The sequence below is a fragment of the Hyperolius riggenbachi genome, chromosome 8, assembly GCF_040937935.1.
Source record: "Hyperolius riggenbachi isolate aHypRig1 chromosome 8, aHypRig1.pri, whole genome shotgun sequence".
Lineage (NCBI taxonomy): Eukaryota > Metazoa > Chordata > Amphibia > Anura > Hyperoliidae > Hyperolius > Hyperolius riggenbachi.
Genome location: NC_090653.1, coordinates 88,553,244 through 88,571,105, shown reverse-complemented (window position 1 = coordinate 88,571,105; position 17,862 = coordinate 88,553,244). Strand labels below are relative to the sequence as shown.

Genomic DNA, 17,862 nt, shown 5'->3' with positions numbered 1-17,862 from the left:
GATTTTCTAATGTTTGCTTTATTTACATTCTAGTTACTCTTTTAATCTACAGGCGGTTAGTACTGGACGTAGGTCAAGGTGATATTTCCCCCAATTTCGATCATGTCGATCTGGTTTGCTGGGAGACGATTCACATAGTTGAAAAGCTTTGCGCCATTTGAGTAGACCCCGATGACACTTCCTTCATTCCTGAATTCCATCTGTAACAAAACGTGAATCTTTAGTCATGGCTGTCCTCAGATAAAACCATCCACATTAACTAATATGACCTGTTTTTCTCACCTGAAAATTCTGCCCGGGATAAAATGGCATGTATGAAATTTGTCTCTCCTCAGGACCCCAATTGCCTCTATCCTGGGTGTTCCTCACAATTGTACCTTCATTGAAGCGAGGGTTGACATGTAGGAGGATATTTCTATTTCTGCTGTTTAGCAAGTTCACATGGAACCTAGAAAAAGGAAAACAATCTTCAGCATATACTCGGGGCACCCTCTGTTTACCCCACGAGTCGAGCAGTTGCAGAATCTAGGCTGTTTATGCAGCAGTGTGTCCGAACAGGGACTGTTTGAGCTTTTTATACATTTTTTACTGGGCTGTTGAGCTTTTTTTTAATAAATGGCATCTCACTTTTACGCTATGTAAGCATTTTTATTCGGAGGTCCTGACTGATGGAAATAACTGCCTGGAAGCAGTTAGGTGGCAAAAATAAGTATACAGCAAAAAGGAGTATTCCTAGGATATTGGACTGCATTTACATGCTGAAATTCTGTGGCAGGCGAATGAGCGCTTTATACTCTATCCAGTTATAGTTTTGAAAATGTAGGGTTGCCTGCAGACTGCAATGAAAAGGACATTTTAAACAGCATTCATTTACAAAATAATTTTTTTCAGCCATTATAAGTGTTTGTAGTACATTTTTTTAGCAAGAGTTGAATTCCTCTTTCAGAATACTGAAATTCCTGTAAAAACACAAATGTACCACCATAGCGAGATGTCAATATTTTATTGAAAACACACACATACAGGAAGAGCCTTCCCTTTGAAGAGTGGAGTCAAAGCAAACAAGCAGTTGCCGTGGCCACCGATGCCGCACAAGCTTGGTCCTCCTAACCCAAAACTGCTCCAATAACATCCGTGCTTTCTAACCACACCCACAATGCGGCCATGTGGTCACTATGCATTTCGGGGGATGCCCCCTTCAAGTCACCTCCAAAGCACACTTTGGGCTTGAGTCACTAAACCGTGATAACTCATATCACGGCCGTTTTTGCAAGCATTTTCGCGTTTGCATGCAAATGCAAAAATGAGCGCGGAAACGGCCGTGATATGAGTTATCATGGTTTAGTGAATCAAGCCCTTTCTGTGTGTGGTTAGGAAACACAGAAGTTGGAGAAGTGATTTTGGGTTAGGACCAAGCTTGTGCAGCCCAGCTATTTCCACTCTTCACAAGGTAGGTTCTTCCAGTATGTGTGTGTTTTGAACTACTGACATCTCGCTATGGTGGTGCGTTAGTATTTGTTTTTTGTATTTCTAACACCAAACTAACCATAAATCTCCTCTTTATCACACAACTTTCAGCCAAGTTTAGCAATCTTTTATCAAAGGCACACATACAATACGTGACAGTTGATATTTCCCTCCGCTAGGAGACTGTTAGATGGCGAAACCGCCATCTATTTACCGGTACATAACATGCGATTTGCGGCAGCGCTGTACTGGGGACAGCCGCTGTCCCCCTGGGAGGCACTACAGTGATCTGCTGTCATAGGCTGATGCCTATGACAGCCAATCGCGCTGATTGGCAGGCGGGGGGAGGGATAAAAAAATAAATATAAAATAGTACAATTTATTGTAAAAATAAAGATATAAATATTTCTAAAAAAAAAAAAAACTCTTGGGGGGCGATCACACCCCACCAACAGACAGCTCTGTTGGTGGGCAGAAAGGGGGGGGGGGATCACTTGTGTGCTGAGTTGTACGGCCCTGCAGCGAGCCCTTAAAGCTGCAGTGGCCTAATTTGTAAAAAATTGCCTGGTCACTGGGGGATTTAATACCATGATCCTTAAGTGGTTAATTAAATAACACAATTGAAGGGAAAGAGGTGCCCAAATGTGTATAAAATGTATTTAAACCAAATGAAAAAAACAAAAAGAAACAATGAGATGGCTTTCCTCAATAACGAAATTCTTATTGTATTAAGCACAGGCAACACGTTTTGCGGGTCTAAGCCCGCTTCCTCAGGCCAATCACAGTGCCGATAAAGCAATAAGCCAAAAGCTAGGCTCCCTATGCTATTGGCTTTTTGCTTTATCGGCACTGTGATTGGCCTGAGGAAGCGGGTTTAGACCTGCAAAATGCGTTGCCTATGCTTAATAAAATTCTTCTTCTCTAACAAGAATTTCGTTATTGAGGTAAACCACCTCACTTTTTGTAATTTTATTTGGTTTTAATCCATTTTATGCACACTTGGGTGCCTCTTTCCCTTTATTTGTGCTGTTTTCACCCCACTACATCCCCTTTTGTAGGGGTCCAGACTGAATGCCTGTGGTGTTTCACCACAGAGTGTTACTGTCACTTTTCTACAAGGAGACCAACCACCCCGAGTGGAGTCGGGTTGGTTGTCTCCACCTGCTTCCTGCAGTTGGTTGCCCCTAGCAACCCGCCTTTGTGAGTAGCATTTTTATTCTTGTTTGTTTACAATTCCAACCTTAACGTACTGCACCATTGGGCTCCCATTTTTGTCTCCTGTACTCTTTTTTTTCTTAGGGTGCTGCAACACACCTCCAACCCCGTTTTTTAATAAAATCTAACGTCTACCCTATTATACAAGAATGGGAAGCTTCACACCTGTGCTGTAGATGGTATTGCGGTTGGCTCTTGCAAGCATACCCACTACAGAAGAAAGTATAATGTCAATGGTAACCACAGCAGTAAATAATACCTGCCCTATAGATGGAAAGCCATTGAGGCTTGACACCCTATTTGCTGCCAATCAAAGTGTCATGTCTATAGGTACCAAAACGGTAAATTAATTAAACTTGACGATCAAGGCACTCCTAAACATTACACTTTCATTTGTAGCTGTAAGGTGAGCAAGAACCCTCGTCCAGCCTACAATCTGTGGAACAGGCCATAGGATGTAGTGGCCTTATTTCAATACACAAACTTTCGTTTTTGGATGCAGTGATAAAAGTCAAAACCTAATTCACCACTGTACTATGTTGCCATAGATAGGTGATACATACTGGTTTGTTGGCCAAAATAACTCATGCAAGCAATGGGGTTTTTTGGACACAAACTATTATTTGGGCAGCCAAGAAAAGCAGATACTGAACTTTTGGAAGACCAAAGTATGTTGTTAATGGGCACCTTAATAAAACGTACACATCCATTAAACTACCACATTAGAAGATGTCACATATAATGGCTTTCTAGCTCCCAGTCTGCTAAGAATATCCAGATAAGTCCCTGGTCATACAAGAAGATAAAAATCAACAGAATTAAGCTATACCTGTCTGCTCCATGATGCACAGTTCCCATAATTACAATGTTCCGATTAGCTGTAAACCGTGATGGCAAAGCAGCCTGGAAAGGCATCACCTGAACAGGAAAAAACAAACAAAAACAGTACTTCATAAAACTGCAAGACTAAAACTCACACTTAAGAGGATTCTAGATATAGTTGGATGCTGGTGATGGTAAATGCATGAAATCAGTCCCTATATGTTTCCATTAAGAAGAAGAAGCATGTGATACGTTTGAGAATAGGATTGATAAGTAAGTGTCAGATTGGTCAGATTGCCTTGTCATAATCAAGTGATCATGCGGCACTTTTACACTCTAAAGCTGGCCACTAACGGTCCAATTTCTAGCGAAAAATCGTTCGAGGGATCAGAAACTCTGATCGGATTGGTTGTAAATAATCTCCATTGGTGGACACAATCGATTATGAACGAGTGAAAAAAATGTCGCCCGAATGAATTTTCGTCGAACGAAAATTTGGATTTTCTTGGTGGTCGCGATAGATAGGAAGCAATGATTGGTTAGTTGATGGTGTAGTGAACGATTTTTCGTCCGATCAGAATTTCTGATCGCTCGAATGATTTTTCGCTAGAAATTGGACCGTTAGTGGCCAGCTTAAGAAGGCTGACTTTAGATATGATCATGTGATCCCCATGACCATTTAGTCAGACACAAATCCATTACATGATCTAGTTGATCATATACTGCACCCACAGGAGAAATTATACACAAAAAAATGTTCATCCCCTCAGTAAGCACAATCACCCACTCAGAGGTGCATGGGTTCAAGTGTATCCAGGCTTGTCTTAAAGTGTACCCCAGGCAGTATTAAAAAAAATAAATAGATACTTAATCCAGAGGTTTCCCTATTCTTAGGTAAGGGAGGATCCAGAGGCTTCCCTTTTCTTAGGCAGAGATGGCCCGAACGGTTCGCATGTGAACGCGAATACGCAAACTTCGGTGGTTCGCGATCGAACGCGAACTATATGCGAGTTCAACCCGCCCCCTATACTACATCATTAGGGTCAACTTTGACCCTCTACATCACAGTCAGCAGACGCATGGTAGCCAATAAGGCTACACTCCCTCCTGGAGCCCCCCGCCCCCCCCCCCCCCCCCCTTATAAAAGGCAGGCAGCGTCGGACACTTCACTCACTCGTGTGGCTACAGTAATTAGAGAAGGGAGATATTGCTGCAGAGACATTAGGGAAAGCTTAGTTAGGCTCTTGTTAGGCTTGTTATCTTGCTTCTTGCTGATACTTATTGCTAAAAAGCACCCTTCAACAGCTCTTTTGAGAGCTAATGTTGTTCTTGTGATCTATTTTTTTTTGTGTGCGTGTCCCACAGACACTTGCATATACAGCCCTGTCAGTCAGTCTCAGCTGGCCCTTGGCCCCTTGCTAATTCCTACTGTGCTACTGCAAGGCCCAGCACATTCAGTGACTACTTGTGTGTGTGACAGCTGCACATTTCTAATACCAATCACTGCATACCTGTTCAGTGCACCTACCTACGTGACCGCACACAGTGTTATATACCAGTCTCTGCACCTATACACGGTACCTGTGTGACTGCACACTGTATTAGTCAATTCAGTGCATAGCTTTCACTTCATCCCCCTAATATGGGCAAAACAGGCAGAGGCAAGCCACCCGGCAGGTCTGTTCGAAAGGTCGTGCAGTCGTGATTTCGTGCGGCCCTGGACCAAAATACAGTGTTCAGAAGGCACGTGCCATCAACCCCCAAGATTGTCAGGACGTAGTTGACTATTTAACACACAACACCTCATCTTCTTCAGCTTCCACACGCAACCGTGACATATCTTCCTCCCTCTGCTCTGATTCTGGCACCCCACTTAACACTAAGTCGGCCGCCACCACCAAAGTGCCTTCATTCCAGGGCTCAGCGGTGTGGAGATTTTTTTGTGTGTCTGGCTCTGCCTCAGATGAGAGCAATGCCATCTGTACTCTCTGCCACCAAAAATTGAGCCGTGGAAAGACCAAGACCCGCGTAGCCACAACTTCCTTACAAAGGCACACGATGACAAAGCACAAACTGCAATGGGATGACCACCTGAGGAAAAGCAGCACACAAAAGCAAAGCCACACACCGCAGTGGAAGATACCAGGCCGCAATTATTTCTCAAAAAAGGTGATACCCAAACTGTACTGTGATGTTGAAAGGCAAGTGGTGTCATCTCTAGCACACAGCTTTGGGTCAAGGGTCCATCTGACCATGTGGTCTGCATAGCACGGTCAGGCCTGCCGAAGACTAAGTCAGTCCCCACACAGCATCTCTGCCTGCAGGCTGCTTGACTGCCTTCTTCACCACCACCAACAGGGTCCAGGACTCCAGGCAGATTTTTGAATTTTTAAGACCGCTGCTAGCAGCGGCCACTAACAAAACCAATAACAATTTATTCTGGTGTGTGTACATGCCTGCCTATTTTTTCTGGCTGCACTGCAGCTGCAACAACAAAACAAAAGGCCTGTACATGTGTCAATTCCCCTTCATGATCGTTACCTTGCCGTGGTGAAGGGGCTTGCGTATCACAATGAAGCAAAGACCGCCGGCTATATGAGTGTGTCGGGGGGGCACACCCAAGATAATAAGGTCGTTTCTTCATTGTGGACAGACCAAATTCGATCAGCCGGACACTCAGTCACTGTTGTTCTGTCATTCAGCTACCTCAGCCCGGCGACCATATAGGCTTGAAAACCGCTATCGCCTGCACTCTGGCCATGGTGTGCACCAGTCCAGCACGGCTGTCACTACACAAACAACTGTTTGCGGTGCGTTACACAGTGAGTTTGGTCTTTCAGTGTGAAGCACTAATTACATTCCCTGATTGATGTATACACACGCAAGATGTTTTCAAGCACTTTAGGCCTCCAATTTAGCATGCAATGTGATTTCTGCCCTTAAATTGCTGCTGTACGTCAAATCTGGATTTTTCCCCGGGACTTTTGGCGTGTATCCCACTCCGCCATGCCCCCCTCCAGGTGTTAGACCCCTTGAAACATCTTTTCCATCACTTTTGTGGCCAGCATAAATGTTTCTAGTTTTCAAAGTTCGCCTCCCCATTGAAGTCGGTTCGTGAAAGTTTGCGCGAACCGAACTTTTGCGGAAGTTCGCGTTCGAGGTTCACGAACCGAAAATCGGAGGTTCGAGCCATCTCTAGTTTTCAGTAAAGGAGGGTCCATAGGTGTCCCTCTTCTCAGATAAGGGATGATCCAGAGGCTTCCCTCTTATTAGGTAAGGGAGGTTCCAGAGGTTCCCCTCTTCTTAGGTAAGCATTTATGTGTTGTAGTTTTTTGTTTATTGCAGATTTTAAACACTTCGGTACCAGCAGCTTCTGCCCCTCTAAAGAGAACCCGAGGCGGGGTTCTTCCATCGCAATCCCCATACAGAGGCTGGGTCTGCCTATAGAGCCCAGCCTCGTTTGCTATTTAGTTTCCTCCAAAGCCACCCCCCCCCCCCCCCCGTGCGCTGTCAGACCCCATAAAACACAGCCGCGCTGGCGACATGCAGCGTGTCGCAGCCGGCTGTGTTTATCTCACTAATGTCAGTCTCCGCTCTCCCCCGCCTCCTGAATTGCTCCAGTCCCCGCCCACGTCCCTTCCCTTGCCGCCGATTAGAGGGAAGGGACGCGGACGGGGACCGGAGCGATTCAGGAGGCGGGGGAGCAGCCGAGACTGACGTTAGTGAGGTAAACACAGCCGCATAGCGCGGCTGTGTTTTATGGGGTCTGGCTGAGCGCAGGGGGGTCTTTGGAGGAAACTAACTAGCAACAGAGGCTGGGCTCTATAGACAGACCCAGCCTCTGTATGGGGATTGCGATGGAAAAACCCTGCCTCGGGTTCTCTTTAAGGACCAGAGGCTGCTGGTACAGTAAACCGCCGCTTTCCGGCGAATCGCCGCTAAAATCCAACGGTCATGCCGTTCTGTCCCCGCTGCAGGCTGCTCTCTCTGCCATCTCTATGACAGCAGAGCGCTGTGCGCAGGTCAGGAGCTGCTTTCATTGGCCCCTGACCCTGCCAATCATTGTAAACCAATGGGATTGGCTTACAGTGATTACAGGGCCAGGAGCCAATGAAAGCAGCTCCTGACCGGCTCACAGTGCTCTGCAGTCATAGAGACGGCAGGGCGAGCGAATTACAGCGGGGTGAAAGCGGCAAGATTCACAGTAACGGCGGGGACACGCGGTTAATGTGACATTAACCCTACGTCCAGTCAGGGCCGCAGCGCCACCTGCTGGACGTAGATTCAACCCAAAAAGTTAATCAAGTACACAAGTCTTAACAAAGAATAACACATTATCCCATTATCCCTTTTGTCTGTATTGTTTATACATGAAAGGGGTTTGTATTTTTGCATGGCACTATGTATTATGTTTTTGTACGACAGAAAAGAAAGTGCTAGCACTATTTACATTATTATTAAAGTGGACCCAAATTAAAAATACAAGATTTCAGAAATAAAATCTATTTTCTAAATTATAATAATAAATAGCAGCCTTTTTTCAGCTGCACGATGACAAATATAAAATATTTTACATTTATTGGAGGAACCCCTCCCTTCCTTTCATATTGCCGGGAAAAATCCGGCAAACTGGTGGAATAGGTGGTGTCCAGCAATGGAGGAATTGCTAATGGCTGCCCCCAGTATAACCCTAGTTATGAAAAGAGAAGGGTGAAAAGCATGCACTGAAATGCTCATAGGCTTGAAGGAGTGTTTATTTATCTTTGTATGTGTTACAGTGGTGCAACTACATATTTTTAATAAAAAAAATGTTTGGTTTGGGTCCGCTTTAACTAGTAGACCCAGCCCGTTTAAAAACGGGCTCTAGGTCTACGGCCGCCGCCAGTGCGCATGCGCACACACGCTGCGCACGCAACCGCCGCGCGCCCGCACCCGTCCACCTTGCTCGCCCACACCCGCCCACCTCACTTGCCTGTCCAGCTCCCTGGTCCCAGCTGTGAGTTACTGCGCACATGCGCAGTAACAAAAATCCTGGGACAGAGGGACAAAACTGCTGGACGCAGCGACAGTTAGCTTTTATTAGGTAGGATAATAATAATAATAATAATAAGATACTAGTATAAAATAGACTATAAAGCCTGCCATATGACTGAATAACTAGGAAAACAGCATATTTTATTTTACAATCTCAGGAAACTATAGGAAATTACACAAACCTACCGGATTATGCACAACTGCAGGTCCTTTTTGAGGCTGAAATAGTTAAAAAAATAAAAATATTATAAAGTTCCAAAGTGTAATATTTTAGATGTTTAGTTTACTATGTATGAGATTAAATTGGACACACATTTTTTAGCAATATTCATCATTCTTAGCTGTAATATTTAAATGACACTTACTGTCGCAGCTCCAAACACTGGGGCAGCCATGCTTGGTACCTATAATAAATAAAAATCATATTATGCAACTTGAAGAGTTAAAGAAAAATAGAACAAGTTAATGTTTTGAACAAAATTTTTAGAGTTCTGCCCCACACATGACTTTTACGGTTATGTGCAGATAACTGGCTATGTTATTGGGGCACACAGTTTAGCAAATACTTTCATGGATGGATAGGAGAAATTGGTCTTGGAAGACCATAGAGGTAGGAAAGTTAGTATGTGAAAGCGATTAATTGCTCCACTACCAAGATTTAACCCTTTTTGAAAAGCTGAAAGTCCTGGCTTTGAATTACACCAGGTCCCGTGTCAGTGCAATGCTCCATTGCCAAGTTAAAGGGTTTTGAAGGAGGGGTGTCCCCTGCATCTTGGCTGCACAAAGCGTGATTTCAGAAGTACCGGACAAGCCGGGCACGATGATCAGCAGCATCCCAGGGAGGTCGTCTTCTGTCGCAGGGGTCTCATTACAGAAGACGAAGGAGCAGACAAGCTATACACCCTCCTGACCTCTCTCTATGGGCCCTTTTCCACTTGCAGTCGCTAGCGTTCACGCTGAACGCTAGCGATTGCTGAATCGCAATTACCGGCGATTCCCCCGACGTTCACGGCCGCGATTTTGCTATGCTATGCACTGCATAGCAAAATCGCGGCAAATATAGCTCCGCCGCGCGTTCGCGTTCCCGTAAAAAGCGAATCGCGGTAGTGGAAATGACCTACCGCGATTCCTATGTTAAAAAGCAAACCGTAGCGATTGTTTTTGCGCTGGTGGAAAAGGGCCCTATGTGTTACTGGCCGGCAGGGCTAGGTTGAGGCAGGGGCAAGAGAGGCTCCAGCCTCAGGGCGCATTGTAGGAGGAGGCGCAGGGTTGGGCCGAGGCAGAGGCGAGAGAGGCTCCAGCCTCAGGGCGCAGTGTAGGAGGAGGTGCAGGGCGGGGCCAAGGCAGAGGCGAGAGAGGCTCCAGCCTCAGGGCGCAGTGTAGGAGGGGGCTCACAAATCACGCAGCTATCATTCCCCTATTGTGTTTGTAGCAGAGACTGAGAAATAAGAAAAGGGGATACATGGCAGTGACTGCAAGCCAAATTGCTAGAGACTAAGGTGTTGGGGGCTCTGGGGTGCCTCTTAGTCTAATAGTAATCAGTATGTGACGGCTGGGGTGGGAGGGATGGAGGGGCGCACTTTGGTGTCTCAGCCTTGGATGCTGGAGGACCTTGTCCCGGCTCTGCTGGCCGGGGCTGGAGACTATTAAGAGGAAGGATACACCCTCTTCACCTCTCAAGATGCATAGGACACCCCTCCTTCAAAACTCTTTAACTTGGCAACGGAGCATTACACTGACACGGGACCTGGTGTAATGGAAATCCAGGACTTTCAGCTTTTTAAAAAGGGTTAAATCTTGGTAGTGGAGCAAACAGAACTTAAACAAGGAACTGCCAAACTCTTCAGAATGTACAATACGTAAGTACCCATTAAATTATAATACACAATATAGAAGCTTTGAAAATTTTGTTGGAAAATGCTGCGTGTGTTGAATCCAGACCCAGTATTGGGGAGGAAGGTGCCAGATCATTTTGTTTACTGAAAAGAAAAAAATCTGCAGCAGATGTTTGTTAAAACTTGCAAAGAGGCACCTGTCACCCAAGGCAAATATCTACTGGGCCAAAAAAGTTTTTTTTGCCAAGTAAGTGCCTGTTTCCACTACACACAGATTGGATGCAGAAAAACTGACTGCAATGAATGCCTATGGGAAAATCTGCATTAGGAAAATCACGTTTAGTGGAAACCGGCACATAAGCATTCATTGGAGTCAGTTTTTCTGCATCCAATCTGCGTGTAGTGGAAACAGACCCTAAGGGCTTGATTCAGTAAACGGTGCTAACCTACTTAGCACGCCTAAAGACTTTAGACGTGTTAACCAGGGTGCTAAGTAGGTTAGCACTGTTTCTAAAATGAGATCGCGCGCAAAACCGTGCGCAAAACTTGCATAGATGTGAATGGGCACTTCGCGCGCACTGCGCTGTGCGCACGCAGAACTTTGCGCGCGGATCTTTGCGCGCGATCTGATTTTAACATGCCCAAACTGAGTTAAGGCGTGATAATGGCCTTTTCAGAAGCGTGCTAACAGTTAGCACTGCTTACTGAATCGAACCCCAAGGGTTGTATGCCTCATAAAATTACAAGAAATACAAGCCAAATGACAATAGCATCTAATGTCCAGGGGGAACATTTTAAAATAGTGCAACAGCACATATGTAATTTACCTGGTTAGGTGTGAGTGTGGTATGCAGTGTATAGGAAGGACAAAGAGACATCTCAAAACAAGAATTGCAGAACATATTTGGAATTTACAAAATTGATATCAAAATCACAGTCCTGACATTTCAGTGTTAAGACATCAGTTTTTACAACTGAAAATATTAAGTCATCTGCAGTTCAGAAACTCACCACAAGTTGGCAGGATTGAAAAAAAACAAGGAGATCTCAAGATTAGTGATGGGCCGAACCGTTCGCCTGGCGAACCTCTCTGGGCCTCTTACTACTTCCGGGTCGCAATGACCCGGAGTAGTACGCCTGCGCTGCCCGGCGGAGCGCATCCTAGATCGCGCTCCTGTTGCAGGGCACTCTCTGCGCATGAGCGTGATGTCACTCATGACGTCACACACATGCGCAGAGAGTGCCCGGCAACAGGAGCGCGATCTAGGACGCGCTTCGCTGGGCAGCGCAGGCGTACTACTCCGGGTCAGAGCGACCCGGAAGTAGTAAAACCCCCATGGATTTAGAGATGTTCGCCGGCGAACGGTTCGGGAACCGTTCGCCACATCTCCACTCAAGATAGGACAAATGCCTGGATTTAAGGTTTGAAATCCTTGAAAGCAGCAAGTTTGAATATTAATCTAGGTTCAGGTTGCTTTATTACCAACTATTCGTTAGGCAGGGGTACACACACACACACATACAGTGGTTTGCAAAAGTATTCAGCCCCCGTGAAGTTTTCCACATTTTGTCACATTACTGCCACAAACCTGAATCAATTTTATTGGACTTCCACGTGAAAGACCAATACAAAGTGGTGTACACGTGAGAAGTGGAATGAAAATCATACATGATTCCAAACATTTAAAAAAAAACAAAAAAAACTGCAAAGTGGGGTGTGCGTAATTATTCAGCCCCCTGAGTCAATATTTTGTAGAACCACCTTTTGCTGCATTTACAGCTGCCAGTCTTTTAGGGTATGTCTCTACCAGCTTTGCACATCTAGAGACTGAAATCCTTGCCCAATTTTTCTTTGCAAAACTCTGACCAGCTTCCCTGTCCCTGCTGAAGAGAAGCACTCCCAGAGGGGATGGTGTGTTCAGAGGGATGTGCAGTGTTAGTTATTCCGCCACACATAGCGTTTTGCATTTTGGACAAAAAGTTCCATTTTGGTCTCATCTGACCAGAGCACCTTCTTCCACATGTTTGCTGTGTCCCCCACATGGCTTGTGGCAAACTGCAAACGGGACTTCTTATGCTTTTCTGTCAACAATGGCTTTCTTCTTGCCACTCTTCCATAAAGGCCAACTTTGTACAGTGCACGACTAATAGTTCTTCTATGGGCAGATTACCCCACCTGAGCTGTAGATCTCTGCAGCTCGTCCAGAGTCACCATGGACCTCTTGACTGCATTTCTGATCAGCGCTCTCCTTGTTCGGCCTGTGAGTTTAGATGGACGGCTTTGTCTTGGTAGGCTTACAGTTGTGCCATACTTCTTCCATTTCTGAATGATCACTTGAATAGTGCTCCGTGGGATGTTCAAGGATTTGGAAATCTTTTTGTAGCCTAAGCCTGCATTAAATTTCTCAATAACTTTATCCCTGACCTGTCTGGTGTGTTCTTTGGACTTCATGGTTTTGTTGCTCCCAATATTCTCTTAGACAACCTCTGAGGCCGTCACAGAGCAGCTGTATTTGTACTGACATTAGATTACACACAGGTGCACTCTATTTAGTCATTAGCATTCATCAGGCAATGTCTATGGGCAACTGACTGCACTCAGACCAAAGGGGGCTGAATAACTGTAAAAAAATGTTTGGAATCATGTATGATTTTCGTTCCACTTCTCACGTGTACACCACTTTGTATTGGTCTTTCATGTGGAATTCCAATAAAATTAATTCATGTTTGTGGCAGTAATAGGACAAAATGTGGAAAACTGCAAGGGGGCCGAAGACTTTTTCAAACCACTATATATACTGTATATATATATATATATATAAAAAAACTCCAAGGGGTTGCAGCACACAGCTCTAATTTATTGAGCTCAAACAAAAGTTGTGCTGTGAAACTTTTGTTTGAGCTCAATAAATTAGAGCTGTGTGCTGCAACCTATTGGAGTTTTTGTTTATGATTTCTGGGATCTGGGCACCCCTGGTTGCGTGCACCTTCTGCATCTTGGAGTAAAGTTGTGGAAGCTGCTGACCTCCCACTGGACTATACACACACACACACACACACACACACACACACACACACACACACACACACAGATAGATATTCTAAAAAAAAAAAAAGTGAAAAAAAATTGGACACGCTTATTTAGCAATATTCATCATTCTTTGCTGTAATATTTATATGACACTTACCGTCACAGCTCCAAACACTGGGGCAGCCATGCTTGGTACCTATAATAAATAAAAATCATATTAGGCAAATTGAGGAGTTAAAAAAAAAAATAGAACAGATTAAAGGGACTCAGCCCCCCCCCCCCCCCCCCCCCCCATAGCTGGCGAGGTCCCCTGGCATCCACTTGGTCCCTTTCTTGGTCCCGCTGATGGCTGTGCTGGTCACCATAAGTGTCCTGCACATGCACGGTTAAATCTTTAGAGAATCAAGACGCTTCAGGTGACCGGCTTGATGACGCGCTGGGCGCGTGCACACGTGACTTCAGCCGAAGTCGCCGGATTACTTATATTAGCTTTTTTTTTTTTTGTACTGCTCAGGGTCCCTTTAATGTTTTGAACAAATTTTTAGAGTTCTTCCCCACACATGACAATAGCGGTTATATGCAACAGTCATGTGTGGCTGGCTGTGTTATTGGGGCAGGGTGGCCTCTTGAGCACGTCCCAGTGGCTGCAGTTCTTGAGCGCTTTGAGTCCAACAGGAGAAAAGGGCTATACAAATGTTAGGATTATTATTATTATATTGATTACCTGCTCCTGATATGGGAGAAGGGAAATGCAGAATTTCTGCAAGAATTGGAACAATGCCTGAATACTAATACATTCGGAATAAGATTATAAATATGGAATGGAGCAGGAGAAAGTAAACATTCTAGGATTTGAGATGTTTCCTCTCCAGTTTCCTCCCACATCCCAAAAACATACAGATAAATTAATTGGCTTCCTCCCTAAAATTGCCCCTTGACTATGATGGACATATCACAATGGTAGGGATTAGATTCTGAGCTCCTCTAAGGCTGGATTAAACAGTGGTCTGTTGCATAATGCACAAGTGATAATGAGTTTGAACTGCAATAGAGACTGGACATAGACTTTAAAGATACTCGAGGTGACATGTGACATGATGAGATAGACATGTGTATGTACAGTGCCTAGCACACAAATAACTATGCTATGTTCCTTTTTTTCTTTCTCTGCCTGAAAAAGTTAACCATCAGGTATGTAAGTGGCACTTCCTGTCTGAGTCAGGACTGAGTCAGACTACAGTATGACCCTCACTGATAAAAAATTCCCACTATAAAACACTTTCATGTCAGTAAATGGCTTCTGAGAGCAGGAAAGAGATAAAAAGGGTCAATAATTCATAGATTTAGCTCTGGCATATTTCAATGAATGTGTCATATAGCAAAAACAATAAAACAGTAAACACTTTAAATATAAAATAAAACTGTGGAATATCTTAAAAAGTCATTTTTAGGAGAAGCGGGATAGAAACAATTGTTTATTTCATTAGTTTATTTTCACCTCGAGTGTCCTTTAATACAAAGCCTGCATGCAGCCAGTTATAATAACGCAATTCGTTACAATGCAGTACTTTGTACAGACCCGCAGAATCGTATGGACAGTCAGATGACATGCAGAATTATTCTGCAACACAACTGGGCACTGTGAACTAGCCCAAATAACTCACCACAAGGTGGCGGTATTGAAAAAAAATTAAGGTCTCTAGCGGAGCAGGTGGTTTCGCTGGGTGCCGAAACTAGGTGCCTCATACCAATGTTATGCTGCGTGGAGCACTTAAGAGTAATTCGGGGCTCCGGTGATCGCTGGACTCCGAATTACATCTCCCTCCGAGTTGCAACAACTCAGAGGGGGAATAGTATTTAAGGCCGGTGGTGAGTTCAGCTGCAGCAGAAATAGCCATCATTACATATACACATATTTTTTCACTATGGTAGTTATATATGTGGTCACACATTAAATAGATGTCTACTTGATATATGTTTTAGTCTAGTTATGGAATGAGTAAAAAAAAAAGCAGAATCGATTGGGGTTTACGTGGCTTTTACAATATAGACACGCTGAATGAATGCAGTTGGTGGGGTGGTTATAGGCTATAGATTTAATGTTACTAGGTATCACAGGAGAGGGTGTATGATGGTTGGTACAGGTGTGGTGATGGTAGTGACCTGTTACAGAGGCATTTTCTGAGGTATTTCTAGATTGAAACATGGTCTGAAGGAGGTGGGAGCATGAGAAGTCCAGACGACCCACCAATTTAAATTTTGTCTGCTGGTCCATATTGATTAGCAGTTAAAGAGACTCTAACAAAATTTTCAGCCTTATTTCTTCTATCCTATAAGTTCCTATACTTGTTCTAATGTGGTCTGGATTACTGCAGCCTTTTCTAGTTGCAGTCACTGTAATATCTCTGTTATATAATCTAATCTTCTTTCCTTTGTCGGCTCAGGCAGGAATGTGCTGCTCTGCTGTGATAGGGAAAAGCTATGCACACCCCCCTCCACGCCCCCTGCAGGCACTGTATGCTGCGTGTATGACTCAGACAGAGCTTCTCTGAGCCTGTCACATTCTGGTTAGCAGCCATGTTTTTGGTTTGTAAACACTGCCTAAAACTGGCAATTACAAGCCAGGATCACAGCAGGGAGTGGCAGAAACAGCAAAGAGGGGCCCAGGAGAACATAATGAATAGAATGGAATGCTTTTTATAATAGTGGACTCCAAGATGGTTCGGGAAGCCTAGGGGCTATCCAGGTGCTTCCGTCTCCCTCCCTTACAAGTTTACTTTAAATATATGAAGAGAAAATTCTCTGGCTTCATTTTTTATGAAAAATTTCCAAATGTTGCTCTGCAATGTGTCTTTCAGTATGAAGATCATTGCACAATGGTGAGCCTCAACAGGGGTTTTTATATAACGATCTTCTGCCACTTTACCTCATACCAAAGCTAGCCTGCAGCATCCTAATGTTGGTTTCCCAGTGTTGTGCCACCTTTGTGGTCTCCTCCAGTGGCATTATGTACTCATTTTAGCCTGGTAGTAACTAATCATGCAGCAGAGATTCCCTAATTTTAATTGGATGGGTTATAAGCCAATCAGGGCTGCTCTTTGTGACTCCACGTGGCTTTAATTAGCTTGCTTGGTCACCAGCTCTGGCTATTGTTGCAGATTGTATCACTAATTTAACTATTAGGAAGCCATGTAAGGACATCGTGCATCAAAAAGGGATTTGACAGGACTATTTTATAAACATTTTGGTGAAACAAAAAGACTGTTTTCACTGTAAAATTGTTTTGGTATGAAAAGTTGGTTGAACCTAATTACTACAGAACAGTGATAATGAAAGCTTTCTTTACTCTTATCCTGTTCCTCTTCAGTGTTTTCAGCAAAGCACAGATGACTCACCATAGGTGATGGGTAGGCTGATGGATAGACTGATGGAATCTAAAAGTGACAAAATAGAAGAGATTCAGGATATTACAGTGAAACAAGTTATCATTCATTATCAAGGAAGGAAGGGAGCAAGATGGGAGTCATGAAAAAAGGGACAGAGTCCACTTGCTTAAGGCTGCATTTCCACTTGTGTGGTGCGAATCGCCGCGGTAAAAATTCGCATGCGGATGCGAATTTCGCATGGATGACGATTTATGCGAATTTAACCATGGCAGTGCTGGTGTGCTTTTCCATTGTTTCTATGCGAATTCGCATGAAAATTCGCATGCCCAAACCTCATGCGAATTTCCTATTAAATACATTGTATGCGATTCGCATAGCGGTATGCGAATTCTGATGGCTCTGCCATGAGAATTTTTTCTGCACAGAAAAACGCAAAGGAATCCTGACAAGTGGAAACAGTCCCATTCACTTGTATTGCTATGCGAATTTTCATGTGAAAAACGCATGCGAATTCGCTATAGTGGAAATGAGCCCTTACTCTCCTCCACATCCACCCAGTTTCTGCACACCATTTGCCATGCTTCTCATCACTTTTGTCACACCCATCCCACTTTGGCCTCAGTAGAGCCCATTTGTAAAGAGGAGCACTTTAGCTGAAGCAGTAAAACGGCGTAGTATACAGAGTTTCTTAGGGGTAAACAGAGGCCGGGGGCCCCCAACAAAATTAATTGCGCCCCCTCCCCCCCCCCCCGTAATGGCCAGACAATCTGTTCTCCCGCATAGTGGCCAGCTGTTCCACTCCTCCCCCCCCCCCATGCAAAGTAAGCGCTGGGAGCCCTGTTATATTGACCTAGTCCACACTGCACTCTATGCTGCCACCCTGAGGCTCCTGATTATGAGACCTGCATCAGGAGTCTCAGGATGTCAGCATGCAGTGCGTGGATGCCAGAAGGAGGAGAAGACCTAATACAGTGTAGACTAGGTAAATATAACAGTGCTAGTCTGTGCTTTCTGTGCACAAGAAGGAAGAGAGGAGGAGCGGGCCTCTATAGCCCCCGGGCTCCTCTTGGTC

At 44.5% G+C, this 17,862-nt stretch overlaps 1 protein-coding gene across 2 annotated transcripts in view; it reads right to left on the bottom strand.

Moving 5' to 3' along the window:
- LOC137528245 (galectin-4-like) overlaps positions 1 to 17,862 on the bottom strand; it is a 59,111-nt gene continuing 41,249 nt past the window's right edge. For both annotated transcript variants that reach the window (XM_068249525.1, XM_068249526.1), the window contains exons 6-12: positions 16,800 to 16,838; positions 13,562 to 13,600; positions 8,904 to 8,942; positions 8,725 to 8,757; positions 3,512 to 3,600; positions 283 to 448; positions 1 to 200 (exon numbers count right to left, since the gene is read on the bottom strand). In XM_068249525.1, coding sequence (XP_068105626.1) covers positions 57 to 200; positions 283 to 448; positions 3,512 to 3,600; positions 8,725 to 8,757; positions 8,904 to 8,942; positions 13,562 to 13,600; positions 16,800 to 16,838 — 549 coding nt within the window. In that variant the 3' untranslated portion in view covers positions 1 to 56. The remainder of the gene's footprint in view (positions 201 to 282; positions 449 to 3,511; positions 3,601 to 8,724; positions 8,758 to 8,903; positions 8,943 to 13,561; positions 13,601 to 16,799; positions 16,839 to 17,862) is intronic.